We start from the raw sequence: 20,436 nt of genomic DNA on the forward strand, positions 1-20,436 counted from the left end.
CCACTAGGCTCCTCTGTCCATGGGTTTCTCTAGGCAAGAATACTGGAGTGGGTATCCATTTCCTCCTCCAGGGGATCTTCCTGACCCAAGGCTTGTACCTGGGTATCTTACCTCTCCTACATTGGCAGACAGGTTCTTTACCACTAGCTCCACCTGGGAAACCATCAGATATGTATTAGATTAGCTCAAAATGTGAACTATAGAGAAATAGATAAAAAACATTGGCTTCTATTGAAGATAAAAAGGTTTTTGATAGTAATATATTCACATGCTTAAAAAATGTTTTGGCAAAAAAAATCAAACAATTTTTGAGCACTTAAATGAATAATTTTAGAAATAAGGCCATTTGCAGAAACATGGATTGACCTAGAGATTATCATACTAAGTGAAGTAAGTCAGAAAAAGGCAAATACTGGATGGCACCACTTATATGTAAAACCTAAAATATGACACAGATGAACTAATCTATGAAACAGACTCAGACGTGGATAACAGACTTGTAGTTTCCAAGAGACAGGGAGGGTAGGATGGACAGAGTAGCAATTTGAGGTTTGTAGATGTAAACTATTTTATAAAAAATGGATAAACAATAGATCCTGATGTATAGCACAGAGAACTGTCTTTAATATCCTGTGATAAACCATATTGGAAAATAATATAAAAAAGTACATATATATATAAATATATATATTATATATATAATAGCTGAGTCACTTTGCTATACAGCATAAATTAACACAACATTGTAAGTGAAATATACTTCAATAAAAAATGCTAAACTAAATGAAACATTTTAGAAAAACATTTTACTTTTAGTATGCTTTTATTTTTTATATTGGGAAATAAGTTGTTAATGTAAAAATAATGGAAGTGTTTTGAATTATCATCTCCATTTCATAAAAAGCTACTAAGTGATATGAACAAAATAGCAAATATTTTTTAGTCATTTTACTTAGAATGTTTTAGAAATATAATTCCATTTTATTATCACAGTAAATTATTATTTGTATTTAATGAGTTTCTTTTTAGGAATTTTTACTTGTATCACAGAAGAAGTTTAGGCTGAGAATTAAAGAAGAGTTTAGGTATAATCACACAGCTAATTAATGGTTGGTGCCATGAAAATTCAAATAGTTCTATGGTGTAGTTTCAAAATACATTGCTGTAACCATATACAGTTAAATCTTATTCACAGAATATCCTTAATGTCTCAGTGTAAATCTAGTTTTAATGACATCAATATTCAATTTTGGTAATTTAGGCATGATTTAAGCATTCATCATTTGAAAGTTACATTTTACTGCTAATTATTCTTAGCTATTGGTTTGGATTCCTGTCCTGAACCACAGACTCCTAGCAGTGGGATTAAAATTGGAGACAGATACATGGTTGGTGATGTAGTATCCTTTCAGTGTGATCAAGGCTATTCTCTTCAGGTAGGTCTATTTTAAAATTTTAGCTTTGAATTTCATTACCCTTTCAGAATATTTTAACAAATTAATGATTAATAATACAGAAGTTATAAAACAATACTGATCTCAGGCTGCATAATTTAACATTATTAAATCAAAAGGTATTCAATTTGTCAATGAAGTATTTGTGAGAGAAATTGCTGGAATGAACTAAATTGTTTTGTTTGCAAGTAATCAAAGATGATTTTGGAATCAAAATGAATGTTTCCTTTTATCTCTGTACACATAAGATATAAAAATTAAACTCCTAGATTTTCAGAATTTACAAATAAAAATGAAAGTGCTACTTAAAGCATTAAATAAAGCTTCCATGATAATAAATTCCCCAGATTCATTAACAAAATGACTACAAATAAGTTTTGCTAAAATTATGGAGTTACAGTGTAAATTCTCAATTTATGTATTTATATTAATAATCTTTTGCAAGTTTTTTAAAGGGTCTGAATTTATGGCCTCATAAAAATCTCCCTAAAGCATAGACCTATTAAGAAATTAAGGGAAAAAAAATGAGACAGAAACTATTTCACATGTTAAATCAATAAATTCCTTAGAGGAAATAAAATTTAAAATGAATGATTTATAGTCTTTAAACTTTTATTCCTAATTATTAGTCTCAGTAGAACATTAAGTTTTTCTAGACTCTATATAAATTTAATATACCTTAGTTGACTTTTCATATTTTTATAAAATAATTTTATAATCATTTTGTATCTATCCCACCTTGAATATTACAGCACTTTATTATAAACCACTATGTATATGGCTATTTCCCTTGTGTAATTATTGCAGTACCTTAGTAGAACATGTTTTGGTGGAACAATGTTAAAACCACAATTTTAATGTGATATAGAGTCTTTTAATTTTTCTACCAAAATCTTGTTATTTTTTTACATTTTAACACAAGTGTATATAATCACCTTCCTTGTTTTAAGTCACACTAAGATTTTCAATAGTATTAAAAATATTACAATGCAATATATTGTTTTCATAAGTATCATTCACTATCCTGTGTGATATTTAGACTTTTAAAAATGTGTACTGACCTGTACTGTCTTGTTTATATAGGGCCATTCTCATATTACATGTATGCCTGGACCTGTAAGAAGATGGAATTATCCAATCCCAATTTGTTTGGGTGAGTTAAAGAACTATAAATTATTGATTAGATATTTTAAAGATAAACCTTGTATATGTTGTTTTTCAAACATAAAGTTTGACTTTTGCAGGTTTTATGAAAATTATATTCCCAGATAAATGTTTCCATTTTTTTTTTTAATTTTAAAGTTTTACATTTTTTTGTCCCAACGTAATTATCAATGTATGGCTTAACACTACAAATTGAGAAACGGTATTAGGTTTTCTGATTCCCAGAGAGTTTTCTCAGTATAATGTTGTAGAATTACTCACACTCATAGATCAGGAAAACAAGTAAATATTCTATTGCTTACTCTTGAGCCAAAATAGGTAAGAAAACTAGAGTCTACCAAAGGGAGCATGACACCCAATGAGATGTATGATGTATCAAAAGAACACTTGAGACTTTGAAATTTGAGCCCAAATATTTACCCTAATTTAATGCAGCTTCCAGTTATTTCTATCCACCTTAATTCTTTTCATTTTTAAAATTCTGGTGTCTGTGTGCCACCATTAATATGCTGGGCTCTATAGAGTATGAAATCACTGCAGATGGTGACTTTAGCCATGAAATTAAAAGACGCTTACTCCTAGGAAGGAAAGTTACGACCAACCTAGATAGCATATTCAAAAGCAGAGACATTACTTTGCCAACAAAGGTTCGTCTAGTCAAGGCTATGGTTTTTCCTGTGGTCATGTATGGATGTGAGAGTTGGACTGTGAAGAAAGCTGAACACCGAAGAATTGATGCTTTTGAACTATGGTGTTGGAGAAGCCTCTTGAGAGTCCCTTGGACAACAAGGAGATCCAACCAGTCCATTCTGAAGGAGATCAGCCCTGGGATTTCTTTGGAAGGAATGATGCTCAAGCTGAAACTCCAGTACTTTGGCCACCTCATGTGAAGAGTTGACTCGTTGGAAAAGACTCTGATGCTGGGAGGGATTGGGGGCAGGAGGAGAAGGGGACGACAGAGGATGAGATGGCTGGATGGCATGACTGACTCGATGGATGTGAGTCTGGGTGAACTCCAGGAGTTGGTGATGGATAGGGAGGCCTGGCGTGCTGTGATTCATGGGGTCGCAGAGTCAGACACGACTGAGCGACTGAACTGAACTGAACTGATAGAGTATGAAAAGAAAGTGTGAGTTATGATCTCCATCATTAAAACATTTGTTTACCATTTAGAGTTGTAGAAATAAATGAAATTAAATAGGAGAGTGATTTAGTGTTTAGTGCCATTGACTACCTGATGGAATTAAGAAAGATGAGAATGGTGTTGACTGAAGCCATTGGGAAATATAGGCAGTCAATAAAATTTACAAAGGGTATTGAATGGCAGATGTAATTAAATGAATGAATAAGATTACCCTTTCTGAGTAGGAAAAAAATAAAAGAATTGGTGTGACCTAAATACCTACCAATTTACAGTGAACAAACCTGTAATGTGTTAGTTTCCTTGGGCTAGTGTAACAAAATGCTATGGATTAAATGACTTCAGCGACAGAGGTTTATTTTGTCACATTTCTAGAAGCTAGAAGTTCAAGGTCAAGGTGGTGGCAGGGATGTATTTTTGGAGTACTTCTTTCCTTGACTTGTGGAAGATAATCTTCTCCCTACATCTTGACATGGCCTTTTCACTGTGAGGGAGCTCCCCGATAGTACACCAGTACTATTAGATTAGAGCTCCCTACCCTCATGACTTTATTTAACTTTAACTATCTCCTTAAAAGAGATATCACTTATCTCCAAATGCAGTCACATTTGGGAATTAGGGCTTTAACATGTGAATATTAAGAGGACACAATTCAGTCTGTGATGCCTATGTGCCATATGCACAATTTTTGTTAGAGAGTACTGGAAATTAATGTTTGAGTAAAGATGTCTTTTATTGACAAACAATATTAAAAGCATTCAGACTTTAGATTGGATGACAATTTTGGAAGGATTTATTTCTTTAGGTATTATAAATAATTTATGCATATAATACCAATTACAAATTGCACATATACATATAGTAATTATTATAAAAATTATATATACAGATAACGTCATTTATGTAAATGTTATGAATATGTGGTATGTATATATCCAATTAAGTATAAAATTGAGATGATAAAGATTAAAATAATATATATATATTGCTGATGTGAAAGCAGGGAGTTTCGGTCTTTTGTTCATTACTGTTCTTTACTGCCAAGAACAGTTAGTATCTTAAGTACATATCCGATAAATATAGTTTAGTGAACAAATTAAAGTTTTAGATTATAGTATGTATAGTTTTTATGATATCTTTCTTGACATTCACTTAGAAACATTTTCTCCATCATATCATGTTTCCAAAAATTTTATTTTTTAAATGGCTTTATAGCACATAGCATAGTCTAATTTGTATAGTTATTCTCTTTTGTTAGCTTAGTTTTTTGTCTTTTTGATATAGTTTTATACACCTTTGGTTCATATTTACACATTTATACACATTTCTTTTAAAGTGTTCTTCACATGCCTTTTTGCAGATATCTTATTCTTTACTTAGGATCTTACAGTAGATTAATTTTGTTATTGAATAACTATTTAAAAATTCTATAAATATCATCAAATTGCTTTAGAAAGTTGTATCAATTTGAATATCACTCAGTTATGATATGGTAATTTCCATTTTGCTGTATTAGTAGCTTCGGTTATTACTCTTAACAAATTGCTTAGTTTTTAGGTAACTATTGTGTTTTGATTAAATCTATATTCAATTGAATATTGTTAACAAGGGAAATATTAGATAGAAGTGATATTTCAATAAAATTAAACTAGAAATTCTGTATTTATATAGGCTAAATTTGTATGAAACTGTATTAAATACTGATCATATTTTGATGTGCAATGTATCTATATTTGAATTTCAGCTAAGGTGCAATAGCTTTGCATGGCAAGTATATTATTCTGTTTGCTTATCTGTTGTATGGAATAGTAATAAGCCCATTATGAGAACGAAATGAGAGAACGCATTAAAGTATTTAACTCAAACCTGAAATACAGAGGGTGTCCACAGTGGTATTATAATGAAAAATGTGCAACAACTTAAGGGTCCAATAATGGGGAAAGGGGAAGTGAACATTGTAATGGAATATTTAATAACATGAACAAAGTTTATAATATGTAGTCAAATATAAAAAGGCTTAAAGTGATTCTCAGCATGATCCTGTTTTCTTTATATATGTAGTGTATAAACACACATGCATGAATGTACGCTTTTCTGCAGAGAAATAAAGAATTATAAAGGTAGACAGGTTATCTATGGGGAGTGGAATTCCAGAGCACTGTTATTTATTTTCTACTCAATTTTTATATTTTATAAATTTTGGACAGTAAACTTATACTATATTTGACAAATGTTAGAATTGATATCATGGCCATATTTTAAGGAGAAACTGAAGGCAAGAGGCTGATTCAGAGAATGCCTTAAAACAGTAGTCATCAGGTCTCAACATTACAATCTTATAAACTGAAAAATAAACAGTCTGCCAGATATTGTGGTAGAAGGAAGGAAAAATCACTTGAGATTTCTTTGGAATAGAGACAAATCTGAAGGAAAAATCAAAGATGATTTTATCTTGGAGGACTGTGCTGTGGTTGTGTCCTTAAGAAAAAAGCGTATAATAGGGCTCAAGAGTCTCCTGTGAAACGACTGGTGAAGCACAGCGCTGACATTAAGGCCTGGGTGTGCGTGAGCTGGCAGAGTCACTGAGAAAATAGGCAGGGGCGTGGACCTGAAGGCAGATGCAGTGTTTGTATTCTTGTTTTCATGGTTTGTTGCTATTTTTCTTTCTCTTTCACTATCTGTTTTCTTTTATTCTTTCCTTCTCCCTTCTCTGATTTTGAGATTTACACTCTAGCAATGTGGGCAGTGCAGAGGACAGGATTTTGAGATCATTTCTAAAGAGATGGAAAGTAGCAGAATTAGAGGGACAGGGAGTACCTCAAACACTTGAGATTGTGAAGGCAAGAAAGCAAAAGAGAGTGCTTGTGTTCTTTCACTTAAAATTCAGAATAAAGCAAAACAAATATACAATTACATTCTTTCCAGGAACTTTAAAAGTACTTTTGATTGGCCAAAATATTTTCTCTATAATTCCCAATTATTGATTGTGTAATATATATATGTGGATAATCAAATTTTAGGAAAAATAATTGGTGAATATTAATGGTTTATATATATTGAAAACTGCTCTGGTTTAAAGATGGATGAGCTGAGATTTGAGAAGAATGGAAAATATACAGGTGTATTACACAATGATAATTACAACTTTTAAAGAAAGATTGATATGCAGATTAACTACAAGGTTATATATATCCCCTTAGTAAAATCTGCTTGATACATAATTTATTCAGCTCACATAGCTAAAGATAGCTATCAAACTAGCTGCTGATATCACATAGAACATTGATAAACTTTCTACTGAATTTGCCTCTTTGATCTATAAGCTAAAGTTTGAATATCTATCTGTTGCTGTTCATAATAATAAATGAATGAAGTTGCAGGTACTTGTATAGGTAATTTTCTAACCTGATGTGCAGTCATGAAACCTGATTCTTCAACCAACAACTGAGATGTGTATTTTAGTCTTTCTGTGACAAAAGGATAAAAATATACACTAAGAGGAAAGAATTAGCTTCTAGACTGCAGTTCTATTATTACATGTTAAATAATTCTATATAATCATGTAAAATTAAAACTTGGGTAATTATCTGTTCTTATAGTTTATGGTTAGCTCATCTATAATAAATCAGTATAATAGGGACTCTAAAAAAGTATAAATTTATCCCCAAATTCTCAAATATGGGGGCATCTTTTTACTTATGTTATACTCCCTATTTTTGTCTAGATTCTTTTAGGATAAAGTGAGGCCATATCTTACAGCCTGTGCATCCCTTGCATATTATCAATAGAAAACAGTATTTTACTTAAAAACCTTTAGCCTCCTCACAAAAAGAAGAAAAGAGGAAGATTGGGAAATGAAACTCTCCTCACTATAATACTTAGAATGAGTGTTGGTGGCTTGATTTTATTCTAAATTGTATCATCTTTTGAATGAATCAAAACATTTCTAGATGTACTTTGGATCAGAAATGTTCTGCTCACTATGGAAAAGGATCTGTGCTTCTTGTTGAATTGTATTCACTGCACATGAACTACTCTTCTCTGTTCAGTAATTGATTTAGCTTGTATTTACAGCTGAGGAAGGAAATACATTATCCTTTTTTGTATTTTACAAAGTGCCTTCTCAATTGATTATATTTGAATACTGGTACGTGGTGAATTAGATTGAAAATATTCAAATTTGTATCAGTTTTAACTTAGAGACTTGATTCATACTCGAAATGATTTCAGTCTGTTTTCAATGCAATAAAGTACTTTGACTTAAGTGGGACCTCAATTCTCTTGCAGCTCAGTGTGGTGGTGCAATGTCAGATTTCAGTGGTGTGATCCTCAGCCCTGGGTTTCCTGGAAACTACCCCAGCAGTTTAGATTGCACGTGGACAATAAAGCTGCCCATAGGTTTTGGTACGTATATTAAAAACACATGAAAGAGTTTTTTATATTATTAATTCATCCTTTAAAAAATATCAAAGTGCGGTAAGAGCTTAATGAAATATTCACAAATTATAGTTTACTTTGTTATTACATGTGCTTGACTTGGAGTTCTTGGATAATTGAAAGAATATGGACATTTTTAAATTTTATAGGTAGTTGATAAATAGAAAACCATGATATTTTCCAGACAATATGTATGAATATAGGCTGACTTAGATGTGTGTAGTAGTGATAAATGCAACATGATTTTCATGTATTTTGTTTTTGTAACTCTCTTCTGCTTACCATGCGGGAGACCTGGGTTTGAGCCCTAGGTTGGGAAGATCCCCTGGAGAAGGAAATGGCAATCCACTCCAGTCCTATTGCCTGGAAAATCCCAGGGACAGTGGAGCCTGGTAGGCTACCGTCTATGGGGTCACAAAGAGTCGGACACGACTGAGCGACTTCACTTTCACTTTCTGCTTAATGTAGCCAAGTAGTTCATAGAAAAATTATTTTCTGGTAATATATTGAATCTAATATTCATTATAAATAAATAAGTTTTGTACATTTTAAAAGTCATACAGATTTTCTACTGTAAGATTTAAATACCCATGCTGATGTAATGGGAGAAGGCAATGGCACCCCACTCCAGTACTCTTGCCTAGAAAAACCCATGGATGGAGGAGCCTGGTGGGCCACAGTCCATGGGGTCGCGAAGCGTCGAACATGACTGAGCGACTTGACTTTCACTTTTCACTTTCATGCATTGGAGAAGGAAATGGCAACCCACTCTAGTGTTCTTGCCTGGAGAATCCTAGGGACGGGGGAGCCTGGTGGGCTGCCGTCTATGGGGTCGCACAGAGTCAGACACGACTGAAGTGACTTAGCAGCAGCGGCAGCAGCTGATGTAATAAGACCTTTCTAATTCTAATAATATAATTCCCAGTGTTCATATATTTAGCATTAAATATATATAATACATTGAATAATAAATTATTTCCCTCTTGTGTCACTAACATTTTCTCTTGCAGCTACTTCATATCCCACTAGTCTATAAATGCATAAATAGTGTTAGATTGGGGATAGATTTATTCATTAAATCACAGAAGAATAACATATAGATATTCCTTGAAATACAAACCTAGTATATTTAGAGTTAAGATATTCTGTATTATCTCACTTATTGAGAGTGAAAGTGAAAGTTGCTCAGTCGTGTCAGATTCTTTGTGACCCTGTGGACTATACAAACCATGGAATTCTCCAGGCCAGAATACTGGAGTGGGTAACCTTTCCCTTCTCCAGAAGATCTTCTCAACCCAGGGATCAAGCCCAGGTCTCCCACATTGCAGGCGGATTCTTTACCAACTGAGCCACAAGGGAAGCCCAAGAATGCTGGAGTGGGTAGCCTATCTATTCACCAGCGGATCTTTCCAACCTAGGAATCGAACCGCGGTCTCCTGCATTGCAGGCAGATTCTTTACCAACTGAGCTATCACAGAAGCCCAACTCACTTATTAGATGCCTCATTTACCCAATGGTTTTCCAGGTCGTGCTGGTGGTAAGGAACCTGTCTGCCCATGCTGGAGATGTAAGAGGTGTGGGTTCGATCCCTGGGTTGGAAAGATCCCCTCGAGGAGGGCATGACAACCCACTCCAGTATTGTTGGCTGGAGAATCCCATGCACAGAGGAGTCAGATGGACTATGGTCCATAGAGTCGCTGAAGCAAGTTAACTGCATGCATGCATTTACCCAAAAGCGTCAATAGCCTCAGAATTGTAATTCATTAAGAATGTTTTATGTAAATTAATAGAAACTCATAGTTTTGGAATTCTATACTTATGTATATATCGTACTCCAGGTATTTTGCTAAGTGCTAGGGATAAATGCATGGTAAAACAGACTGCCCTTTTCCCCAGTTGAGTTACAGTCATGATGAGGAGACAGATAGTCAAATATGCAATTGCAGTGAAGTAAATTAAAGAGTACAGGATTAAGCTTAGTACAGACATCCAACCTAGTCCAGGAAATGCAAAAAAGGTTTGCCAGAGGAAGTGATGCCTGAATTGTGGCTTTAAATATAAGTAAGCCCAGAAAAGAGGGTCAGGCTGTGAGGAACACAAAAGAAATTGTAGGTAAACAGAATGACATATGGAAAAATGCAGATAACAAAGCTAAAGAAATTCAACAAACTTGAGCACTATGTGACTGGTTTGAAGTTTGGGGAGAATAGTAGGTCACTGAGAGAAGAATGCTGGGGAACTTTCTAAGGATAATTATTTTAGCTCCAACATAGGAACACCCTTTAACTTGAAGTCATAGCCAAATTCTATGCCTTTTGATTGAAAGTGAATAGATGAATAATAGATTTGAAACAATATGTTTATTCTTATGTCTTTTACTAGCTACTTAAGAGGGCTCATCCCATGTTGCCTATGGAGATAAGTGAATTATTTTAAAATAAATTAGTATATATATTTGCAGTAGTGTCATATCATCATAGTTCTTGTTAATGCTTTGTTTATTTTAAAAATTAAGTTTATTAAAAACTTAAAACTATATGCATCTCTTTCTCTGTTTTAGAAATAGAAATAGAAATAGAAACAGGAGACTGTTTCTGATTTGATTACATTTAAGTTTTCCCACTGTTTTCTTTGATATTGGTTACCTCAAATATTGGTTCTAGTGTATTTGACAAATAATTTATAAGCATTAAAAGAAAATTGAATACATATAAAGTTAAAGAAATATTTTTTCTCACATCTATGCAAATATTGTTGATAATATAATGTGTGAAAAGATTGGGGAAATTTTTAGAAAAATATGTACTTCTTGTAGCTTCACATATTAAGATAATCATGTTCAAACTTCTAAGATTTTCTGTTTATCCAGGAATGTATATAATATTTTAAAGCATATTTTCAGTATTTCCCAAATTTATTTGTTCATATAATTCTTTTTCCATGTATCAGGATTTGCATGTAACTGTTTCCAGGAACAAAATGACTTGACTTGAAAACCTCACTAGTTATTAAGAGCAACAGCTCAAGAGCCAGAGTATCTGAGTTGTAATTTCAGCTCTTTTAGGATATTGTGTAAGCTTAGTATAATGTTGAGCTTCCCTGTGCCTCAGTCTCCTCATTCTCACAAGTAACCATGAGCATGGAATGTTAGCATATAAAAAACTTAAAATAGTGCCTAGTGAAAGGAAAACACAAAAAATGTCAGATTTTATTACTAACAAGTTGAAGAATGGTAGTTGTGAAAACAAAACATAGAATTCAATAAAAATTGAATATTAATTGAATTAGGTGGACATTCCTCTTTAAGGTCACCAACTCAGTGGACATGAGTTTGAGCAAACTCTGGAAGATGGTGAAGGACAGGGAAGCCTGGCATGCTGCCATCCATGGGGCCACAGAGTCCAACATGACTGAGTGACTGAACAACAACCTCAATGCGACTTTTATTTTTTCTACCCCAGAGGCATTTCACTGTCCCATATTTTAGTTATGTTTATAAAGAAATTATTTTGTAATGTAGCAAATAACAATGACCCCTAGATTTTATCACGAATATTATATAACATTTGGCATTATCTTCTGACAAGAAAATATTAAAACAGAATACTGAAAATTATATGCCTCAAAATGATATTTTGGAGAAGTTGATTTATCCCCTGTATGTGACTAATTTCTAACACAGTCGTGAAATCTGATTATGTTAATATATAAAACTTTGCAATCGTATTTTGCCCTCAAATTGGCCTTTTACAAAATAAAAATTATTGAGTGGCTTTTCATCTTTAAGAGTTGATTGATCTAATTTTAAATGGTATTAAAGAGCAAGAAAGCTACTTTCTTAATTAGTTTTGTTATGGTGACATTGTAGTAAAATGAGATGTTTCCCTTGTGACAAATTATGGCATTTGAGAGCAGTATTCTATTTGAACTATAGCAAAGCTAATTGTTCTGAGCAGACAACAAACCCATGGCCCAGATCTTGACAGTATGCCTCTCAACCTAAATGCAAATGTATCTTAAGAACATTAATGTGAATGTGTGTGTTTGTGTATATGCATGCACTTAATTTGGTAAAAAATAAAGTAGCATAATGTTTGTTTTTCTTCCTTAGGTGTCCATCTGCAGTTTGTAAATTTTTCTACAGAAACCATACATGATTATTTGGAAGTAAGAAGTGGATCCTCAGAAACTAGTACTGTTATTGGGCGACTTAGTGGTCCTCAAATACCATCTTCCCTGTTTAGCACAACCCATGAAACCAGCTTGTATTTTCACAGTGACTATTCACAAAACAAACAAGGGTTTCACATTGTATACCAAGGTGAGTGGAATAATACAAAATGAGAAATTATTTAGCCTATAGACAGCTATTAGCAATCTAACTCTTAAGTATTTTCTATGTTGTGTTTTAGAAAGAAAAAAGGAGCCCTACCAAGGCAAGCTTCAGTTAGGAAGAGTTTTAAATAATGCAATTTTCAGGCAACCAAATGTGGGAAAATTATGTCTTTTTGACACCTTACAAATTCTAACCATGAAAAAAGTATTTAATTCATTTTAATACACAATCAAATAAAACAAATCAAGGCCAGGCAGTCAGACAGGACATGGGGAAATGTAAGATTGAGTCTTTGCTTTCATATCAAAATGAGTATATTGAAAAGATATTTTGTGGTGCTCATCTACTATATGTAAAGTTATTCTCTTACTTTATAATGAAAGAATAACATAACATTCATTGATATCACTCTACTGCTTTGAGAATATGAAATAAATAAATACTTTGTCAATCATATTATATTAGGCCTATTTCCAATATAAGTCTGCTGCATGACCTTGAACATGAATTTCATCCCTTTAGAATATAAAGCTTAGACTCTGGAAGACCTAGGCTTAAATGTAGATTCTCTATGTTCAGTCTTAAGTGATATAGGGCATGAGTTCATTTTTTCATTTTCATGATAGAGTTAATAAGAGTACCTCTCAGATAAGTTGTTTTGAACTTTGTGATGAAATGATTATAAAATATTTACCATGTTGTATATCATTAGTAATTATTTAGTGTAGTTTTTGTTTTGGTGTTTTCTGTTTTTGCTTTTTACTGTCACTTCATATCTTAAAAGTCTGAGATTTAAAAGTAAATGTTTAAGTTATAATATTTATTCAAACAATACAGTTCCAGTGATTATAATAGTCAATCAAAAGTAACAAACTTTAATTACATCACTGTCTTAATTATTAAAGGATTTAATGATCGTGTGATTTTTAAAAAATTTAATTCAAGTTTTTCCTGATTTCTAGTTGACTCACAAGTAGGTGATACTTTTGGACATGAGCTCCACCAGAGCAGAGATCTTTGTGTTGTTCATTGATGTGTCTCAAGTAACTACAAGAGTAAGAGCACAATAAATATTTGCTGAATAGAAGTATATACCTAAAAAGAAATTTAAGAGTAGTTAGATTTTGACTGTGTGGATCACATAAACTGTGGAAAATTCTGAAAGAGATGAGAATACCAGGGCACCTGACCTGCCCCTTGAGAAACCTGTATGCAGGTCAGGAAGCAACAGTTAGAACTGGACATAGAACAACAGACTGGTTCCAAATAGGAAAAGGAGTACGTCAAGGCAGTATACTGTCACCCTGCTTATTTAACTTATATGCAGAGTACATCATGAGAAATGCTGGGCTGGATGAAGCACAAGCTGGAATCAAGATTGCCACGAGAAATATCAATAACCTCAGATACGCAGATGACACCACCTTATGGCAGAAAGTGAAGAGGAACTAAAGAGCCACTTGATGAAAGTGAAAGAGGAGAGTGAAAAAGTTGGCTTAAAGCTCAACATTCAGAAAACGAAGATCATGGCATCCGGTCCCATCACTTCATGGGAAATAGATGGGGAAACAGTGTCAGACTTATTTTGGGGGGCTCCCAAATCACTGCAGATGGTGACTGCAGCCATAAATTAAAAGATGCATATTCCTTGGAAGGAAAGTTGTGCCCAACCTAGATAGCATATTAAAAAGCAGAGACATTGCTTTACCAACAAGGGTCTGTCTAGTCAAGGCTATGGTTTTTCCAGTAGTCATGTATGGATGTGAGAGTTGGACTATAAAGAAAGCTGAGTGCTGAAGAATTGATACTTTTGAACTGTGGTGTTGGAGAAGACTCTTGAGAGTCCCTTGGACTGCAAGGATATCCAACCAGTCCATCCTAAAGGAGATCAGTCTTGAGTGTTCATTGGAAGGATTGGTGCTGAAGCTGAAACTCCAATAGTTTGGCCACCTGATATGAAGAGCTGACTCATTTGAAAAGACCTTGATGCTGGGAAAAGTTGAGGACAGGAGGAAAAGGGGATGACAGAGATTAAGATGGTTGGATGGCATCATTGACTCAATGGACATGAGTTTGCGTGAACTCGGGGAGTTGGTGATGGACAGGGAGGCCTAGCATGCTGCAGTCTATGGGGTCGCAAATAGATACGACTGAGTGACTGAACTGAACTGAAAATAGACATTGTAACATTCAACTGCACATGGGTCTCAGTGATTACAGTTTAGCTTAGGCTTGCAAACATAATTTAATAGTACCACATATCATCCTGTATATAAAACAGAAAATCATAACTGTCACATTTCTGTACAAAATGTACAGTATTCCTGAGGAAATTAATTTCAGAAACTTCTGGGAAACTGATTGAGTTTCTTCTTTGCATCTAAAAGGCTCAGAAGTATATTTGTGGTTCTTCTCTAACAAGTGTATGGGGTCTTATGCTAAACACTTTGCTATTCACCTTAAACCTGACTTCATCTTCTTGCCATGCACTCATTTTCCTTTGGTCTTTCAAAGCCAAATTCTTGTTTGAATGTGAAAAATCTAAAATCTGAACATTTTTTACTGCATTTTTCAGTCAATATGTCCTTGAAAAAATATTTATTTGCATAATAAAATAAAAATATATAGCATTTGTTACTTTTATTTATATAATATTAATATTATTGACATGAGCCATCATGTATAGCAATGATCACTAGATATTATTTGTTAATTATGTTGAATTTAAAAACTGTCTCTTCTTTTACTGAGTTTATATTTTTGAGCTAATAACATTTTTTTAAAAGTTAATACAGATTCACAGAATCTGTTATTTTTACATAAGTTTGTGATGCAAATTTAAAAACATTCTGAATATTGGAAGAATGAATTGTATATAATTACTGATAAGGATACTCTTCTACTAAAGGACTTGTTCCACATTAGTGCTATTAATGGCAACATTTAGGATTTAGGTCCTGTATTATATATGATATTAGGATGAGAACTTTCTCCTGATTATTTAAAATGTATTTCCTATATATCCTCATTAAACTAAAAAGCATAGAAAGGTGAAATATGTAAATTATCACAGGATTATTCAAGTGTCAATGAGTTTTATTCTATTCAAGATTATCCAGCCAACTAAGCTTATCATAGACAACATTTCACAAAACATCTGGAAAAGGTCATTCCAATCCCAAAGAAAGAAAACGCCGAAGAATGCTCAAACTACCGCACAATTGCACTCATCTCACACGATAGTATAGTAATGCTCAAAATTCTCCAAGCCAGGCTTCAGTAATTCGTGAACCGTGAACTTCCAGATGTTCAAGCTGGTTTTAGAAAAGGCAGAGGAACCAGAGATCAAATTGCCAACATCTGCTGGATCGTGGAAAAAGCAAAAAAGTTCCAGAAAAACATCTATTTCTGCTTTATTAATTATGCCAAAGCCTTTGACTGTGTGGATCACAATATACTGTGGAAAATTCTGAAAGAGATGGGAGTACCAGACCACCTGACCTGCCTCTTGAGAAACCTGTATGCAGGTCAGGAAGCAACAGTTAGAACTGGACATGGAACAACAAACTGGTTCCAAATAGGAAAAAGAGTTCATCAAAGCTGTATATTGTCACCCAGCTTATTTAACTTACATGCAGAGTACGTGATGAGAAATGCTGGGCTGGATGAAGCACAAGCTGGAATCAAGATTGCTGGGAGAAATACCAGTAACCTCAGATATGCAGATGATACCACCCTTATGGCAGAAAGTGAAGAAGAATGAAAGAGCCTCTTGATGAAAGTGAAAGAGGAGAGTGAAAAAGTTGGCTTAAAGCTCAACATTCAGAACACTAAGATCATGGCATCTGGTCCCATCAATTCATGGCAAATAGAAGGGGAAACAATGGAAACAGTGACAGACTTTATTTTTCTGGGCTCCAAAATTACTGCAGATGGTGGCTCCAGCCGTGGAATTAAAAGACCCTTACTCCTTGGAAGGAAAGTTATGACCAACGTAGACAACATATTAAAAAGCAGACACATTACTTTGTCAACAAAGGTCTGTCTAGTCAAGGCTATGGTTTTTCCAGTAATCATGTATGGATGTGAGAGTTGAACTATAAAGAAAGCTGAGCACTGAAGAATGGATGCTTTTGAACTGTGGTGTTGGAGAAGACTCTTGAGAGTCCCTTGGACTGCAAGGAGATCCAACCAGTCCATCCTAAAGGTAATCAGTCCTGGGTGTTCATTGGAAGGACTGATGTTGAAGCTGAAACTCCAATACTTTGGCCACCTGATGCGAAGAGCTGACTCATCTGAAAAGACACTGATTTTCAGAAAGATTGAGAGGAGGAGGAGAAGGGGACCACAGAGAATGAGATGATTGGATGGCATCACCGACTCAATTGACATAGGTTTGAGTGAACTCTGGGAGTTGGTGATGGACAGGGAGGCTTGGTGTGCTGCGGTTCATGGGTTTACAAGGAGTTGGACATGACTGAGTGACTGAACTGGAACTGGAACAAAACATCTAAGTCAAATCACTCTACTGTACACCTTAAATTCATGCAGTGATGTATATAAATTATATTTTAATAAAACTGAGAAAAATTACCTTTAAATGTGATTGAAAATTGAAAGCATTTATTTAATAGAATAATATATCCTAACTGCTGCTGCTGCTAAGTCGCATCAGTCGTGTCCGACTCTGTGTGACCCCAGAGACGTCAGCCCACCAGGCTCCCCTGTCCCTGGTATTCTCCAGGCAAGAACACTGGAGTGGGTTGCCATTACCTTCTCCAATGCATGAAAGTGAAAAGTGAAAGTGAAGTCGCTCAGTCGTATCCGACTCTTAGCAACCCCATGGACTGCAGCCTACAGGCTCCTCCATCCATGGGATTTGCCAGGCAAGAGTACTGGAGTGGGTTGCCATTGCCTTGATATACATTTACCCTAAACTGAAATGACTTTTTGGATTTGATATATTTTGCTTATGGAATATTAATTCAAATGAAAATGACAATTAAACACTTAATATCCTTAAAGGACTGTTGACTAACTCTGAAAACTTTAGAGTATTAAAATTTAAAATATAGAGTGATATGTTAGTTAACAACTTAGGGACCTCCGGATCAGATCAGTCGCTCAGTCGTGTCCCACTCTTTGCGACCCCATGAACCGCAGCACGCCAGGCCTCCCTGTCCATCACCAACTCCCGGAGTTCAACCAGACTCACGTCCATTGAGTCAGTGATGCTATCCAGCCATCTCATCCTCTGTCGTCCCCTTCTCCTCCTGCCCCCAATCCCTCCCAGCATCAGAGTCTTGTCCAATGAGTCAACTCTTCGCATGAGGTGGCCAAAGTACTGGAGTTTCAGCTTGAGCATCATTCCTTCCAAAGAAATCCCAGGGCTGATTTCCTTTAGAATGGACTGGTTGGATCTCCTTGCAGTCCAAGGGACTCTCAAGAGTCTTCTCCAACACCACAGTTCAAAAGCATCAACTCTTCAGTGCTCAGCTTTCTTCACAGTCCAACTCTCACATCCATACATGACCACAGGAAAACCATAGCCTTGACTAGACGGACCTTTGCTGGCAAAGTAATGTCTCTGCTTTTGAATATGCTATCTAGGTTGGTCATAACTTTCCTTCCAAGGAGTAAGCGTCTTTTAATTTCATGGCTGCAGTCACCATCTGTAGTGATTTTGGAGCCCCCCAAAATAAAGTCTGACACTGTTCCCACTGTTTCCCCATCTATTTCCCATGAAGTGATGGGACCGGATGCCATGATCTTCGTTTTCTGAATGTTTAGCTTTAAGCCAACTTTTTCACTCTCCACTTTCACTTTCATCAAGAGGCTTTTTAGTTCCTCTTCACTTTCTGCCATAAGGGTGGTATCGTCTGCATATCTGAGGTTATTGATACTTCTCCCAGCAATCTTGATTCCAGCTTGTGTTTCTTCCAGTCCAGCGTTTCTCATGATGTACTCTGCATATAAGTTAAATAAACAGGGTGACAATATACAGCCTTGACGTACTCCTTTTCCTATTTGGAACCAGTCTATTGTTCCATGTTCAGTTCTAACTGTTGCTTCCTGACCTGCATACAAATTTCTCAAGAGGCAGGTCAGGTGGTCTGGTATTCCTATCTCTTTCAGAATTTTCCACAGTATATTGTGATCCACACAGTCAAATGCTTTGGCATAGGCAATAAAGCAGAAATAGATGCTTTTCTGGAACTTTTTTGCTTTTTCCATGATCCAGCAGATGTTGGCAATTTGATCTCTGGTTCCTCTGCCTTTTCTAAAACCAGCCTGAACATCAGGAATTTCACGGTTCACATATTGCTGAAGCCTGGCTTGGAGAATTTTGAGCATTACTTTACTAGCATGTGAGATGAATGCAATTGTGTGGTAGTTTGAGCATTCTTTGGCATTGCCTTTCTTTGGGATTGGAATGAAAACTGACCTTTTCCAGTCCTGTGACCACTGCTGAGTTTTCCAAATTTGCTGGCATATTGAGTGCAGCACTTACACAGCATCATCTTTCAGGATTTGGAATAGCTCAACTGGAATGCCATCACCTCTACCAACTTTGTTCGTAATGATGCTTTCTAAGGCCCACTTGATTTCACATTCCAGGCTGTCTGGCTCTAGGTGATGATCACACCATCGTGATTATCTGGGTCGTGAAGATCTTTTTTGTACAGTTCTTCTGTGTATTCTTGCCATCTCTTCTTCATATCTTCTGCTTCTATTAGGTCCATACCATTTCTGTCCTTATCGAGCCCATCTTTGCATGAAATGTTCCTTTGGTATCTCTGGTTTTCTTGAAGAGATCCCTAGTCTTTCCCATTCTGTTGTTTTCCTCTATTTCTTTGCATTGATCGCTGAAGAAGGCTTTCTTGTCTCTTTTTGCTATTCTTTGGAACTCTGCATTCAGATGTTTATATCTTTCCTTTTCTGCTTTGCTTTTCACTTCTGTTCTTTTCACAGCTATTGTAAGGCCTCCCCTTATTCAACCTTAAATGTAAATTTCTGTTTTGGAAAATTTAGAATTTAATATGCTCAATGTTCTCAATTTTGTGGTTACATAGGAGTGTCCTTTTCTTTGTGAGATAGAAGTGATATGTCAAGTTATTCTCCACTAATTTGAAAAGAAGAAAGTGTGTTCACACACATATATACACACACACAGAGATGTTGATGGGGACAGGGTTAGGGAAAGAAAGAGAGAATGATGAATATGTATCAGAGTTAACCACTGGGAAACCTTGTTGATGGCATAGTTCTTTCTATTGCAACCTCTGTGTAACTTTGGAATTACTGAAAAATAAAAAAGTTTTTAAAAAAGGAATTTAAATAGTCAGTAGAAAAATAATCTCTGCTGGTAATTTAAATTTTACTAATTATATATGGTTTTGAATTTCTTAAAAATAAAGTCTCAAATATTAATAATATATGAGTATATATACTGTTTGTAGGTTCAAAATTTTTTCAGCAGTGTTTATTAAGCACCTAATATGTAAAAGGGAGTAAGCAAAGCTTTTAGGATACGGTGATAAAAGCATGTAGAACAACATTAGTATGAAACAAATAAAATAGTTGTGCTTCAATGATGACTGAATTACAAAATTTGTGTTAGAAGGAAATTATTTCCTAGTACTTTATATTGTTAAATGACTTCTTTAGAAAAACTTGATAGAGAGTGATTTATTTCTTTTAGAGGGAAAATTAGCTTAAGAATTTCAGAAAGATTCAGAATTAGGCTTACACATATATTTATTTTATTTTATATACATGTGATATAACCAGAAAGCAATTGCATTCTAGGTAAAGGGATCAGAGTATGTTTGATTAAAATTGTGGCTTTAAGGGTAATTTATATTTTCATTAAAACTTTAAACAGATTTCATCAGTGAGTGACT

At 34.7% G+C, this 20,436-nt stretch overlaps 1 protein-coding gene across 1 annotated transcript in view; it reads left to right on the plus strand.

Moving 5' to 3' along the window:
• Positions 1 to 20,436, plus strand: part of CSMD3 (CUB and Sushi multiple domains 3) — a 1,469,335-nt gene that overhangs the window by 1,308,059 nt on the left and 140,840 nt on the right. The window contains exons 39-42 of the mRNA XM_061439111.1: positions 1,318 to 1,436; positions 2,538 to 2,607; positions 8,047 to 8,163; positions 12,308 to 12,517. Of these exons, the coding sequence (XP_061295095.1) occupies positions 1,318 to 1,436; positions 2,538 to 2,607; positions 8,047 to 8,163; positions 12,308 to 12,517 (516 nt within the window). The remainder of the gene's footprint in view (positions 1 to 1,317; positions 1,437 to 2,537; positions 2,608 to 8,046; positions 8,164 to 12,307; positions 12,518 to 20,436) is intronic.

Source organism: Bos javanicus, chromosome 14, assembly GCF_032452875.1.
Source record: "Bos javanicus breed banteng chromosome 14, ARS-OSU_banteng_1.0, whole genome shotgun sequence".
Lineage (NCBI taxonomy): Eukaryota > Metazoa > Chordata > Mammalia > Artiodactyla > Bovidae > Bos > Bos javanicus.